Source organism: Pungitius pungitius, chromosome 19 (assembly GCF_949316345.1).
Source record: "Pungitius pungitius chromosome 19, fPunPun2.1, whole genome shotgun sequence".
Taxonomy (NCBI): Eukaryota; Metazoa; Chordata; class Actinopteri; order Perciformes; family Gasterosteidae; genus Pungitius; species Pungitius pungitius.
The window spans coordinates 11,714,782-11,730,037 of record NC_084918.1 but is presented as its reverse complement, the minus strand read 5'-3'; the positions used below and the strand labels follow the sequence as shown (position 1 = coordinate 11,730,037).

General features: G+C 43.3%; 1 protein-coding gene across 4 annotated transcripts in view; it reads right to left on the bottom strand.

The window, feature by feature from the left end:
• Positions 1 to 8,962: 8,962 nt before the first annotated feature.
• The window catches only part of mpp7a (MAGUK p55 scaffold protein 7a), a 115,087-nt gene continuing 108,793 nt past the window's right edge, over positions 8,963 to 15,256 (bottom strand). For 3 of the 4 annotated variants that reach the window (XM_062559242.1, XM_037456234.2, XM_062559243.1), the window contains one exon: positions 8,963 to 11,426. In XM_062559242.1, the coding sequence (XP_062415226.1) occupies positions 11,247 to 11,426 (180 nt within the window). In that variant the 3' untranslated portion in view covers positions 8,963 to 11,246. The remainder of the gene's footprint in view (positions 11,427 to 15,256) is intronic. The other variant, XM_037456235.2, reaches the window with a different exon arrangement.

Below are 15,256 nucleotides of genomic sequence, written 5' to 3'. Positions count from 1 at the left end.
GTAATGTTGGTTTATGATAACAAATGATAAGTAATGTGTGATATCATAATGATGATGGCAGCAGCAGTTTTTAGCAGGGCCATGGCAGGAAGAGGGTCCAGATAGAACCATGATCCATGGAAACCTGTGAGGAAGTCTTCCCAGAGTACACAGGAACCAGTGGTACGGTGCACAGGGTTTACACTTATTAAAAGAACTGTACTTGGCTTTTTTTGCTATTAACACTGATAGCAAAAACACTGATTTGTTGGTTGGGTGACCTCAGAAAGGTCAACGAGTAATAATGGGGAGGATTGATGATGAACTCAAATGATCTTTGCCATGCCTAACACTCAGAAGGCAAAAGCCCTTTGCGCCTGGTTCAGGTGAGAATGCTTTGGTCCCACCTTGACTTGTTTACTAGAAAAAGGCCTCTAAATACCCTTGAGCTGGCAAAATTCGTTCTGCCAGAGTGATCGCGTTGCCTTCCCTCCCCTTGCCTTGCCCCTGGAGATAGCAGCTGGTTCTACTCTTTCAGGACACTCGCTTCAATAAAAATAACAGATCTATCCTCTTTCTTTTCCCCCTCCTTTGACCTCCTGGCTCCTCTGTCTCACTCGCTTCATCTCCAACAGCGTAATTATTATTTTGAAAGCACAGTCAGAGGCCGTTCACGTTTTTGGCGCCGCCTCACTCGCTAATGCTCTGGGAGCCGTAATACAGTTTCTTTTGCCATAAAACCTCTCCAGGAAGACATCAGGGGCCCCTTTGTTCGTTACCTCCCCTGTCTCAGGGTGACGGCAGAGCTGAGGTGGCAGCTAAAGAACACGAGCGGGCAAGGCGAGGGATAATGACGAGCCAGGAGGGAGAGAAGTGAGTGATTGGTAGGACATTCTTTTTATTAAAGGGAGCGAAGACGAACGTGGGTGAAAACAGTGGACTGAGATTAAGATAGATGTTGTGTGGAGGATTGAAATGGAAAAGCTAAGGGACGAGGGTGGGGGGGGTGCGAGAAAAGACTGTCTCGACTCAGGTGACTTGTTCAATGCGTTAAGAGGAATAAGAAAAGAAGCTGGTTCCCCCTGTCCTCCCGTCATTAGAGACGAGGCGCTACGGTGGACCTTTGGGTTGGTGCGGTCTAGCGTTGGCTCGAAGGTCGGCAGATCTTTGCCTGGAGACAACTCTGTTCATCACATTATTTACTCACAGACCTCTACGCCAGCTGTAGTCATAGTCTTATAGTGCTATCATTTAATTCATTTTAAACTCTAATTTCTTCCCATTATTGATATAGTGTCTATTCTCAATATTAACAGATGATTTAAATCTTGCAACACACTCAATAAAAACAATACTTACCTCTGGCTTGTCACATGTTTAATGTATAATCTACCTTTTTCATTTTGCTTCACTGCATTCACATTTGCTTCTCAGGCAAAATGTAACTGCTGGCCTTTTTGGTGCCTTTATCATATTCAAAAAGTTAAATTTGGCATGGATATCTGGACTGTTAAAAAATTTGATTATTTTTGGGTCTCTATGTCTCTATAGGACCCTCTAGAACTTAAAAAAAGACCACACTAGGCCAGTTTCCCCCCCGATGTCCGATCAACTTGAAAGTTGGCACACAGGTGCTCTTCGGCTCTACAAAAAAGTCAATCATGGTATGCAAATGCACCTAACTAGATTTTCCGCATTTTTGCCATTTTCTCCTAAACGCTGAGTTTGATTGTCACGAAACATTCGGTAGATAATTATTTGGTCAATGTGCCCTTGATATATCAGAATAGTGCTGATAACTCATTGGTTTGATGAGATATGGGCTAGTTAACTTCGCAAGGGGTGTGGCTTAATCTGGAAGATTTTTAACTTCCAAATGACTTGGCCTGCCCTCACCAAAATTATAGCATGTGTGAACATTGAAGCCCTGAACACACCCTAATTTTTATTTATAAAAATACTGATGTTTATTTTGTTGTATTTTTCAATGTTCAACAATAAAATTTTCAGGTTCACATTTGTTTTTGAAATGAACAAAACTTTTGACCTGGATTTGGCTCCATAATTTGCCGCCATACGCAGAACACACCTTCTCGAACGCGCAGATTCAGGTTTTGCGAACAAGCAAATAGCTCGCACCTGATTGGTGCTCTCGGATTTGCCTTTGCTCTCTTGTTGAGGACCAAATACAACTCTCTGTACCTAAAATGTATATTTAATGCAGGAACTCCCTCTCCGCAAGTCAATTAATAATAATATTGTTGGTTATCTCTATAAAAGAGATTCTGCATTAATATTTTGTTAATGGAAAAAAATTAGGTTTCTGTTTTGGTAATCTGAGTACAATCGATCAAATCACATTCTGGAGGGGTCTGCAGGTTATTAGCCTGGACAGCATAATCTTTTGATGCAAATTTTTTTGTTGTGGGTCTAAGATTTGTTTGTAAACTGGCTACTTCCTCTGCAACTTTAATCTTGCATCTGAGGTACTAAAAGGACCGTAAAATAAAGGACAGTTCACTGCATGAGAGGTTTTAGACCTGGGCATCGGCTGGCTTCACTGGAACTCCATAAATATAGACCCCTACAATCAAATTATGGCCATTTGAAACAATGCAATTTTAAGGGCTTACACATTGCTTTACTGTCAAACTGTGATTAACAGGCAGTCATAGCAGGACAGTGTGTCCCGCATCAGCTGGCTAACAGGGTGGCCTGCAGTGTCATTGGACATGAATGACGAGTGTTTGGTTGATGAGTCATCTGTGGAGAGACAATTTGGAGGTTGACCGCAGATGTAAAATATTTGGTTTGGTATTTTCCTGTGAAGCTTACCATGTTATTGCACAGGAAGAGCGTTTTACAAGCAAACCCTTTTTTATTTAATGGAGAACTATAAAATGCACTGAACTCTAAACTAGCCGAGGCACTCTATAGTAATTAATCAGCGTCAAACATGAACCAAGGCCATGACCCTTGTGCCAAGGAGATGCAGATTTCAAGATACTAAGATTTTGTAGTAGCATCAGCAGATAAAGTCCTATTTAAGAACTTTTAATACATGACACACTATTTTCATTTACATTAAATGCCTTGTACAATTTACAATTTTGGCACATCCTCTTTCAGGCCTTTAGCTACAGTGTCAAAGCTAAAACTGGAATGTAATCCAATAGGCATAACCTGGAGCATCGGGTAATTGCTATTACTTATTATTGATCCCAAACAGTAGCCTTGTAGAACGCTCAGAGAAGGAATGCTGCACTTAGGGAGTGGGCCGGCTAGCCCCTTTGAAGCCTAAAAATTCTCGAAATACAATATGTTTCTTTAAGTTTTCAGAAAAGCCACAAAGGGCAGTCAATGTCTGTGCCGTTCCAATGTTAACAATGTAGTCTGATCACAAAGCTCCGAAGACCAATCAGTCTGTCTTTGGCCTGCGTGAGAGCTCTGTTATTGCTCCGCTGCACAGGCCGGGGTTGGGTTCTGAGCCTCTCTTAAAGGCTGCTGCGCGGTCAGAGTGCTAGGCGGCCTGATTTTGGTCTTTGGGCATTTCTCCTCAGAGTTGGCTTCAGTTAGTTAGTTAGTTGACCCCTAACCTAATCGGTACGAAAGCCATTGGAGTGTATAACTAGATTTTTGTAGTTGGTAAAAGGGGAACCTTTTAATGGGTTGTTTGCGTTAGTCACGTGGTTTGTGAGTACAAGGGGACTTTGACAGATGTTGCATGCAGCAGGTCTGGACCAGTCTCCTCTCTGCTCAACACATAATGTATTCGAAATGCCACAGCCCGGGTCCTCACGAACACATGGCTCTTTATTGGAAATTACGTCACCTCGTAACAGGACATGACAAAATCACGCTGCTTTTTCTTGTTTCCTTCATTCATTTTGCTTTCATTTAGTCCCGGTTTTGGCCTCTTAGCCTTGATTTGGTTTGGTTTGTTTTTCATTCTTCCCTTGGATCATGTGAGTTCTCGTCATATTTCTCAGGTCGGCAGGCCAGCAATCAAGGCACACTTGATTAGAAACGGCAAACAGTGAATGTCAGCCACACTGCTCTTTCTCTTCCCTAGGCAATTAAAAAGAGGATGACATTTGGTCAAAACATACAGTGTGAGGTTCAGGGGCGGTGCCTTTATCTTTTAGGTTCTGGGAACAAGCTGAGCAGTGCATCTGTGATTCTCATGATCAGGTTTGAGGCCCCATTTGCCCAGCGCTCTGTTGATACAGAGGTGCCAAGAGCTCCTAACATGTTGCTGTGTTTCCTAGAACAGGACGATAACAACAAAGTGTCTATACGTCTGTTACAAGGTCTTTCAGTCATTTTAGTCATTTAACTAACATCCTGCCACAATGTAACGTTAAGACCTGAGAATGGATGCTAATTGCCGTCCTTTATGGATTTCTCCCAATTATCTCCTCAAAGAGGATTTTTGGGGAAGATAGTACAGGTAGCAAAGGTAGTAAATGAGCAACGGATGAACGACAGCCCTGCAAGGCAATATTTTGTTTTTGCATTATATAGAACTGAGTTCAACATAATGGTTAAAATGTGATGATTTAAAATGTGTTATTAAAGTGTACTAGTTATTACATGATGATATTATGCATGCTATGTTATGTTTACATGAAGAAGCTTTAAGCCAAAGGTGTGATCATTGAATGTACTGTAGTATTAAGTGAATAGGGATTGGTCAGGTCAGTGAGGGATATCAGAATCGGCCATCAGATGACACCAGTGTAAGAGCAGAAAGGAATTCACAAAGGAGCAGCTGGGTTTGAGTGTGCAGCCAATCACATACAACTGCAGCACAGGGAACACCCCGCAAGATTGGAAGAGCTGAGCTGGAGAAGGAGCAGGCAGAAGCCTCCTGTGAACAATTATTGATGGTCATATGAGACTGGATCAGGGGACTTCTATATTTCATGAAATATTATACTATCTGTAAAGTGATCATTGGTTTATGTTCTTTTGTAGCTTGGGAGCTGACGTGCTATGATGCTGGGTGCCAGTTAGCGTTACCCAGTAAGAAGCGTGATCACAAAGGTACTGAGTGTTAGCGAGCACAGTTCGTTAGCAAGCTTGTCGACATATGTAACGTATTTCCAGAGAGGTATAGTTGTACATTCCTGTCTCCCAATTGTAAAATACATGACTGTTGAGGTTTTAACTCTGACAAAGAAAGGCAAGATAAAAAGTGAGCTGTGGGGAGCTCAGCAATGGTTTAGTTATTCTAAATAAAAAACAAAAACCTGATAAGTAAAATAGTCCAAACTGATGGCTAGATCTCACTACCATCTTTTCTGGTTCCAGGAGGCTGTCAGTCACATCTGCACAGAGCAATGAGCTTCTCAGGTGTTCTGAAGGTCCTGTGTTTCAGTCCCTGTGGTGTAGCTGCCATCACATGCAGGTAACTCTAGTGGACTCAATATTAATGGTCAATGACCAGGGCCTCCTTGTAATCCACTTACATAGGGTCAGCGTGGCTACTGCTGCTGGGCTCTCATACCCCAGCTGGACGCACCCAAGCTGGACGAACTGCTACATTCCATTTGACTGGCGTATAGATTGAGAAACATGGTTTTGCTACTTACAGTTGCATGTATTGGGTTTTACAAAGTTTTTCAAGTGGGTTAGGTTTAGGGTTAGGAACCCTTTGAGAATAACGCAGACTCTGACTGAAGAATGCAGTGCAATGAAAAACTGACACACTGGGAAAGAAGGAACATTTCTTTCTCTTTATTTTGCCTTTCTCACTCAAAACTGAGGGAAATCATGGCAGTGTTGGGACTAATTTGTAGCACACCGAGGAAGGTCCTGACCTCCAGAGTGCTCCAACTTTAAAGATGACAGTTCAGAGTCTGTGCAATTAAAGCAGCTTCAATAGAGGCCAACAACACTCAGGGGAAGGCCGTGGAGAAAGTTTAAGAAAATACAGGTGGACAGCTCCGAACTTCTCTAACATAGTCAACGCCTTTGTGCAACCCCAGCCCTGCTTTGCTGCTTTAGCTCCACATGTCACATGTGTCAGAAGAATTTTTGCGCAATCGACCCTCCAGATGAACTTTTACTCCTTGGTCTCAGTCTCCGACAAGCACACAGAGACGAGTTATCCTCAGCAGGCAGCAGGTACACACGTCGCCCCGCATTAATGATGTGCTGTGCCACAGCTATCAGACCAAGCGTGTTGTTATGATTGCCACAGTCTCATCAGGGTGAAAAGGCATTCTCCATCCCGGGGAGGAATGAAGGGCATTCCCTGTTCAATACCCCCTCAAGCCCCCACTCTCCAATTGTTAAAGTCTTGTAAACGTGCCCCGAAGACCTTTGCCTACAGACGTGAGGTAATGGCAAAGGCTAATTGGGCTGAGGAGACAGGCTGGGCGGCATCGCTGGCTCGCTTCTATTGTAAAGTCGCGTTTTGCAGAACGCCAACAAAAAGTGAAGTGAGAGGCTCCGAAAGAAAGGCCCATTCAGGACAACTGCCTACGAAACAGATGAGAGGGAGTATGTGCCCCCACGTTACCCTTTCTTTTTACCTCGCCTACCCTTTCTCGATGCTCAAGATAATTTGTCTTGTCCCACGGGCAGGACTGATCACATTGAGCCCTATTCAGGATATTGGCTCCGACACTAATTTCAATGCATTAAATCGAAATGATTGCAGCGTACATTGTAAGCGAGACTTTGGACTTTCGCTTTAATGGTTCCCTGAAATGCGTCAAGGGGGACATAGCAGGAATCCCTCTGACATGTCACTGGTCTCGGGACAGGATAGGATTTTTGACTTTTCCACGGCTTAATCCCAACCTTGTACATCTCCTCGGCCAACTTCTCATTCTGCCTCAGCCCCCGCTCGTCTGGCTCTGGAACCTCAGCTCACAAACAATGGGTTCAGTTAATACAACGATTTATGGACCTGAAAATAAATAAATCAAATGGGCAAGAAATAGCGATTAATGAGACATTACAGCAACTATTATTCAATTCATGGGATCGGAGATAAAAACTTTGCACGCTCTAAATCCTCAAATGATTATGAAAAACTATTAGTTTTTGGAACGAAATTGGGGTTTAAATTAGAGGGAAGGTCTTTGATTTGGTGAGCGGGAGTGTTCAAATCTGAGCTGGGGAAGATATACTTCGTTTTAACAGCAGCTCACTCTTCATGAGATGACGGAGGAGGATGAAAATAGACGAACAGGGATTTGTTATCTTAAATCAGTCAGGGGTTGCAGGCAGACTTACAACTATATGAAGATTTATTAGAGGGTCTTTCTACTACTTTCTGTAAGGCAGTGCCATTTACTGTTCCGTTTTATCCATCACAAGCACAGGCATAAATGTACACACGTAGTATATTTCAGTATTACATCATAACTCAGCTAAAGTACCTTGGCATATGTGGCCGATTCCTCTCGTTATCCGTGTCGGGGGAAACTTAATCTGCGAACACGTGTTTCTGTCGTACCCATTTGAAGGAGAATAAAGCACACCAGGCTCCCGTTGTTCGTTACAGCGGCGTGGGGAGCTTGTGGCGCAGCCTGACGAATCGTCAAGGAACCATGAAACAAAACAGCACGTCCATCACCAACTGCAATGATGGTGAATCAGATCAACAGGTCTCGGGAGTCCAGGAAGTGTCACTCCCCTCCTCGGGCACCTGCAGAGCTATCAAAACATAGCTTCACACACTTGGAGTCAAATAAGCACATGGAAATCCCCCTGGGTGTAAGGTACTAGGTGAAGACAAGCTTTACAGTGTAGTATACTTTGTAGTTTAATGGGTTGAAGTGAGGGCTGAAGAATACTAGAGGGAACCAGATACATTGGTTCCTTCAAGTCTAAGACTAGGGAACCTCCAAGCTAGAGATCCCTAGTAAAAACTTCTGATCACTGGTCAGCCCTTCGGTGTTATGAGGTGAGAGGAAATGGGGTCCGTTTACACTCACTTAGAACCTCCAGAATGTCCCTTTCCACGCATTCCCCAGACTGCCCAACCCAACAGCACAACACATGTGGCGTCTTGTGCTAAACATGGTTGAAGGGGACAACCTTTTTCACTCACTCAACGTGCCTTAGATTAGAGGGCATGGTGAGACACACACATACAGCTGGCAGCCTTCGAGTCCCCCCCCCCCCACCCCCACCAGTTTTTCTAATTAAGAAGACATAGGGAGAGAAAGACATGAGACATGGAATAATAATGGGTTCCCCTTTTCGGCCTGAGTAAGTGCAGTTACCTTCTCCTGACCTTCCCCCGCCACCGCCTGCGCATTCGCCATAAATCCCCCCTCTCTATACAGCCATCAAATATAACATATATGTGGAAATGCGGAAATGTGAAGGTTAGGCGACCTGATTTGGCCTCCCTTTTACCACTCTTTCACAGAGCCACTGTTTTCAAAGGTCCAGTAACATCGGAGTTAGTAATTTGGCACACATCTATAGCAGAGCATGGGCTCAAACACTGGTTTAATTGGGCCCCGCCGGGCTGGTGGTTTCAGCAGTAACTGGATTTGGGTTATTTCCTTCATTCTCAATCCAAAGAAATTCATGTTCATGTGTTCATGCTTTGTCTGAATGTGACAACTTGAAGTGTCTTTTGAGCATTTTTAATTGGGGGGGGGGGGCCCTGGATATTTGAAAAAGGACAAAAAATATTTAACTTGGCTGAGGTGAAAAGTTGGTATATACCGTAAACCAAAATGCAATGCAGTAAATCAGAGTTATGGAAATAACCACAAAATATATGAAATGGACATAAATATCATATCTCTGTCAGGTCTCCTTTTCATTCATCTAAGCTTTTAAGTAATCTCTGGTGGAAAAGTATCCCATAGGAAAACTAATGCCACCACGTGTTTAGCTTAATGAAGAAAATAAATACAGAATATTCATATGACAGCATAGGAAGGAACCATGGCTTTTCTTTTGCTGATTTTAAGAAAGTCTGAAAATGTGTGCACTTGTGATTACAACAAATAGTTTCAGGGTCAGTGTAATGCAATTCATTACAGGAATGTATAAACTGGGTGAAAATCTGCAACGACAAAAAGCCAAATCACCTTTTAAAATGCATTAAATGTGATTACAGTGTGAGGAAAATTACTGCAATATTGTGAAAATTGAAGTCAGCTGTAACGGCCAAATTGACGAGATGAAAGGTGTCAGCTATGTTGTATACTCTGCCGTCCAGAGTGAACTTCTGTGGCGGCAGCAAAAGACGTGGATTAAAAAAAAGGGCACTCAAAGGCAAAAACCACAGAAACACTGGAACACATATCACTGCTCTTACTTTTTACCCATAGACGTTCACAAGTTTACTTGAATTGTCTTTAATACAAATGAAGCATTTATCAAGAATAATGTAAATTCATACAACAGCATTGCATTTACAGCAGGAAATTAAAAATATTTTATGTAGACTCTGCAAATTTGATTTTCATCCATGAAGTAGATGGCAAGAGGGCTGAAATATGAACAAGTGAATGAGTAAAGTAATATACAAAAAAGGGAATTTTATGTGACACAAATTAATAAAAGACTCGGGGTAAAGTGAAGGGTGTTAAAGGCCCTTTAAAAATATATTACAACTGACTCATATTACCCTTTTTATTAAATGGACCACCAAAAAAAATTGACAGTGGGTCGAGGTGAAATAAACAATATAACCTGAGCTGGACACACAGCTAGTGTATTAAAGGGAATTCATTTGCACTGTATAAATGCCAAATGGTTCAAATACATATTTTGGGAATAGTTTAACATTGTGACAATATGCTTAATGTTTAGAAAGTCAATACCACTCTCATGGCTGTACTCTAAAAGAATAATTAAAGGAACCATAACTACATAAAATTACAGCTTTAGATCTGCTGCCTAATTCTCATCTTTGGATGCAGCCAAGCTAGCAGTTGACCACTTTTTCCATTGTTCATGCTAAACTAAACTAAGCTAAGGTGGCTCTAGGTCGATCAATAATGTATATGCACTTGGTATTGACCTTTTTGTCTCACTTTAAGTAAGGCAGCAAACAATAGCTTTTTAAATGTAAAATATTGCTTTTCGTTATTCATCAAGGAAACCAGAAGCTACCAGGGCTGTCACATTGTTTAATGATAATAATAATAAGGATACAGCCAGGATTAATAACTGGCTGCTGTGAAAATCATTTAGAGAGTAAAAAATGAGTAAGGCTTAAATTAGCAATAAACTTGCTCATAAAGTCTGGTGCAGCTACTTAGCATTGCTTAGAGTTAAAACGCTGGACGTGTCCTGCAGACCTTCTAATAGCAGCCTCGCTGAAGCCCTTTTTTATGTGAATAAAAATAAAGACTCCACCCTAATAAAACAAAATTGTAGCACAGCCAAAAGGTTTACAGTTCTGTGACATTAAATGACCAAGCTGTTATGTTGGGCACCTTAGTTTGAAGGGTGGCTTTTTTTTCAAAACGCTGTTAAATGGAATATATAACACCTAAAAAATGCTTCTCTGAGTGCTTATTAAGAGGAAAACTAGAACGGGCCAGTGAAATCCGTACACTTGTCAGCAAGTAGAGACACCTTGGATGCTAGACGCTGTCTGAATGGAGGACACGGTTAAAATCAGGAGGATGCTTATATAAAAAGCAGATATCAGAAAATATATTAATTTCTCTTAAATAAAACAACACTTACTGCCCTTTCTTGGGCGTGTACCTGACGATGCTTTGTTTGAAGTAAGAGTCATGGAAGCGTAGAAACACAGTAACACGGAAGGCAAATGTTTACTTCTCTCCTCTTTTCCTTGAGAGTTTCTTTACAGACTTATGCATGTATGTTGTCCAACAAGAAAGAAATATGTCAATCCCTTTGGTTTCTATCGGCCTAATGTTGTAAACACACTAAATACGTAGAACAGGTTTGCACGTTGCTGAAGTGCTTGCAGGGCTGCCGGTGCGGCCACGTTCCAGGCCTGCTCTGGTTTTGGAGCAAGGAGCTCCGATCCCGTTGCCATTGCCGGCATGGTGGCCCAGACAGAACAAGATTGATGTCCAATGGCCCGCACGCTGCACGGAGGCCTCATGACCTAACTGTTGGATCTGGCCAGACCTGAGAAGCTGGTTTAATTAATCTGTGCAGCGCAGGTATGGTGACGCAACAGTCTTGTTTTATCCCTGTGTATCGGACTCCCACTGACCCTCACCAGTAGGTATAGAAAGATTTTTTTTTTTTTTTAAAGGTCAAAGCCCTTCCCTTTTCACCTTGTACAATGCATGTGGACTTTAGGAGTGAGTCCAGCTAACCGGCACCCAGTGAGTCTCTGTCTCCACTGTCTTCAGCGCCGCCCGCAGCTCGCTGAAGGCCGCCGAGAGGTCATCGTTTACTATGACCTTCTCGAACAGGTGGCCGTGTTGGACCTCCAGCATCTGGGCGGTGGTCACCATCTCATTGAAGTCCTCCTCCTGCAGCGTGCGGGACAACATGGAGAGATGGGAGGTGAGAGAGACAAAGTGCTGAGATGGTGGTGAAATCTGGACAGCCTCAGTAAAAAGGTGCGGAGATGAATTCACACACTGTAAACACTAAATAGGCCTTGAAGACGTAAATAAGCAAAAAAGTGGCTCGTGCAGCAACCAGTGTTCCCATGACTAAGACAAGACTAAGACGAGATGAAAACGGATTAAAAGAATAAAAACTATGACTAAATCTATGCTAACTTGTTAACGAGACGAGATGAAAATGTTGGTGGTGACAGTCACAATACAACAAAATTATTTGCATGCTTGCATGCACCTAATAGACATGGGCAACATACGGTCCCCGCACAGCTGTTATTAAAGTGTCATGATTACATCATCCACGAACCCAGTACTGTGGGGGCCGCGGTGGTTCTTCTACCCATACAGACCACGACGCCTATTTTACAAGTGAGTGTGAGTGTGCACTTCCTTGGTTTAGCTCAGCTGTCTCAGTTTAGCTATAACTGTTAGCAGGCTAAAGCCGCGGAACTTCAGAGACTGATGTGCGTGGAGATGAAGACCCGTTTAACAGCTCGGGGCTGCTCGGCCAGCAGAAATGTTCATGCGGACCTAGCTGCTCCGTTTTCTGGCGACGGTAGCCAGCGTTTCGAGACACGCACACTTCAACCAGTTCACACGCCACATCTTGAGAAGATGGTCTTGAGAAGATGGTGTTAACGTACGGTGTTACGACCGTACGTTCGTTACTAAGCAACAATGAATGGGAGAGCACACGTGACAGGTGGAGGCTTTTGATAGAACTGCTCAGTGCAGGTGAAGGTTGTGGCGGCACAGAGCAGGTGGAGGAAAACCCAGAGGACAGACACAAGTGAAAAAACTGGTCATGAAACCAAAAAATAAAGAGGAGAGAAAGAGAACCAAAAGACTGTTCAATAACAGTGAGGGCCCAGTTGAGAATGGTTGGTTTATGATCTCGCCCAAAAAATAATGTATTGCACCGATTGTAGGAGAGGTCTCTTTTTTGGGACAAGCAATTTCACAGTGGAAACAATAAAGGACCATGAAGTTTCTGTTGGCCATGTCAAAAGCCTTACGAGTAAACCGACAAAGACAACAAAGTGTTGTGTTTAGGTCCCTTGTCCTCATGAAGTCAGCGGAGCTTTACACCCTTGCAAAATTGTTAAATATCCTTGCAAATAAATGCTTTGCTACTTGTTAAAAGCCAAATCCTTTCATGTAATGTTTTTTCAAATGTCATTTATATTAGCTTACCTAACACTTCATCCATTTGTTCCTGGCTGGGCCCCTCTGTCTAAAATTATAGAACCCATTGTGGCCCACGAGTCAAAACGTTTGCCTGCCCCCCCCCCCCCCCCCCTGCTATAGACCGATCCTAGGAGGGATATCTAATGGACAACCTAAGTACTGCAAGCTAGACTATTATGCAGTTGTAGACACAACATAGTGGGTCCCTGGGCCTGAGATGTGAAGAAAAGGAGTTTAATATGGCTATTAAATGTCACTAAAATGTAATTACTTTACGTCGACTAAAACTAAGAAGGATTCCAATGACTAAATGTGACATGCATTTTTGTCTAAAAGATTAAGACTAAATCAAAAATAGTTGCCAAAATTAACACTGGCAGCAACCCAACCTCAAGGAATTTTAATAATTTCCTCACACAGCCGTCCAATTCAAAGAAAATAAGAAACTGTTCTCAAAAAAAGCACGGGACAAAAACATACCGGTCACTTCCAAAAGTATGGTATGTAACTCGTACATTCTAGTACCCCCTGAGATTGAGCTGCAGGGTCTGTCGTCATACTCCAAAGCAGAGGTATTTGGGTGAAATAGATCATATTCATTCTGTATTACTTCAAAAAAGTGTTTTGAGTGAAGTTTGTGTAAATAACAAATGCGTACTCCGATCTTCACACAAATATCGAGTAAGGCAGCCTCACATATCAAATAATGGACTATCATCTAAAAGCTTCCAGTGTGTACAGATGTGTCTGAAGAATCGGATGGAATCAATGATGTAAGCGATTCAACTCATGACTGAGCATTTGGATTTTCTCTTTTCTCTTCATAAATCCGCAATGACAGACGATGTCAGGAGTTCGGTTTGGAGAAGAGGCAAATCAACTCTTAATTTTTCAAAAAATTGACATACCTAGGATTGGTAAAACAAAACGTTATTATTTACCCTCACAGGGTCTGTCTGAATACACCTGTCTAAAAGGCTTCCGCATGAAGGTGTGAATAGGGGTTTGAGACAGGGGGGTGAAGAGTTTATCCAGGTCCGTATGCAGAGCAGCCGTCCAGTGTACAAAATAATACCACGTGCTAACTGTGAGGGGGAGCCAAACAACATATTTTGATCGGGGCGGGGGTAAACACGTTGCCTATCTGGGGCTCCTGTATTCATAGACAGAGCATTTTGAGGCAGCCCAGTTATCTCTCCCCGGTGGTCCGGTCTGAGGCTTTCAGCCGTGTGGGTCCTGGCTGGTCCGGTGAAACAGCAGGGCAATGTGGCTGCACTAATTTAGCCTTGGGTGTTTACTGGAAACGCTCAGCAATGGATTTTGGGACAGGTATGTTTTCCCGTTTCTGTCAATAATACAATTATAAATACACACAGATGCACATTCATGCGCACGATGTCAAGCACACACTGCTCACATTGTGCATGCACATGGCCCCACTAGACCTTCAATCTTCAGAATGTTTCCTGCTTTGTGGATGGATTAGCCGCTCCGCTAAATACAAACATTTCCTCGCTGTTACACTCAACGGAAGGCTGTCTTCTGTTTGTTTGTCTAAAAATCTTTGCAAATAACAAGGAGTGAGGAAAACTTGATGGTTTTATCAGCTGCATCAGAGAGGGAGCACCGGCTTGGGCCTGAAGGGGGAAAACGTTTTTTTGGCCTGTAGGAGAGAGGTCTTCATCTGGACCCAAATGGACCCACAGGTATCCTCCTCCTTACCAGTCGGGTCTCCCCGGTGACCGCTGTGTTCAGTCTATAAAATGTCTCCCAGTTTGGTTTTACCACAGATTTGAATAAATGTCATATTTGTAATCCTTCTTGTTTGAACGGGGCTGTGGTCATATTAGTTGGCAGCATGGAAGACGCAAACCTTGCCATGGAGAATGGGATTGAGGTGAACGGCAACTTCTTTTCCGTTCTGCCTCTCGCCAAACCGGCTGTTAAGATCATTGTGTCCAGTCCGGCTCGTTAATGCGACTCGGCAAGCGTACACCACTGCCAGGCATCTTTCTCTCCAACGTGCGCTCAATGTGCAACAAACTGGACGAACCTCAGCTGCTGGTGAGGAGAGACAGCGACTGTTCTTCATCCTCCGTTTTGTGCTTCACGGAGACCTGGCTCTGTGGATCGATTCTGGACTCCACGCTCCAGCTGGCGGGCTTCCAGCTGCTCAGAGTGGACGGCGACACGGAGCTCTCCGGCAAGACAAAGGGTAGAGGAATCTGCTTCTACTTCGCCGTCCCTCGTGCTGCGCTGGAACACTCCGACCACGTCATGGTCCACCTGATTTCTGATACAGGCAGAAACTAAAGCTCTGCAAACCTGTGGTGAGGGAATCCAAGATGTGGAATAGCGAGGCGCTAGAGGATCTTCGGGCGTGTTATGACTGCACAGACGGGGATGTTTCAGGACTGCTACTGACAATCTGGATGAGTTCACAGAGGCTGTAACTTCTTACCATCGGCTTCTGTGAGGACAGCTGTGTACCCTCATGCACCAGGGTGAGTTATTACAACGACAAACCCTGGTTCACAGTGGAACTC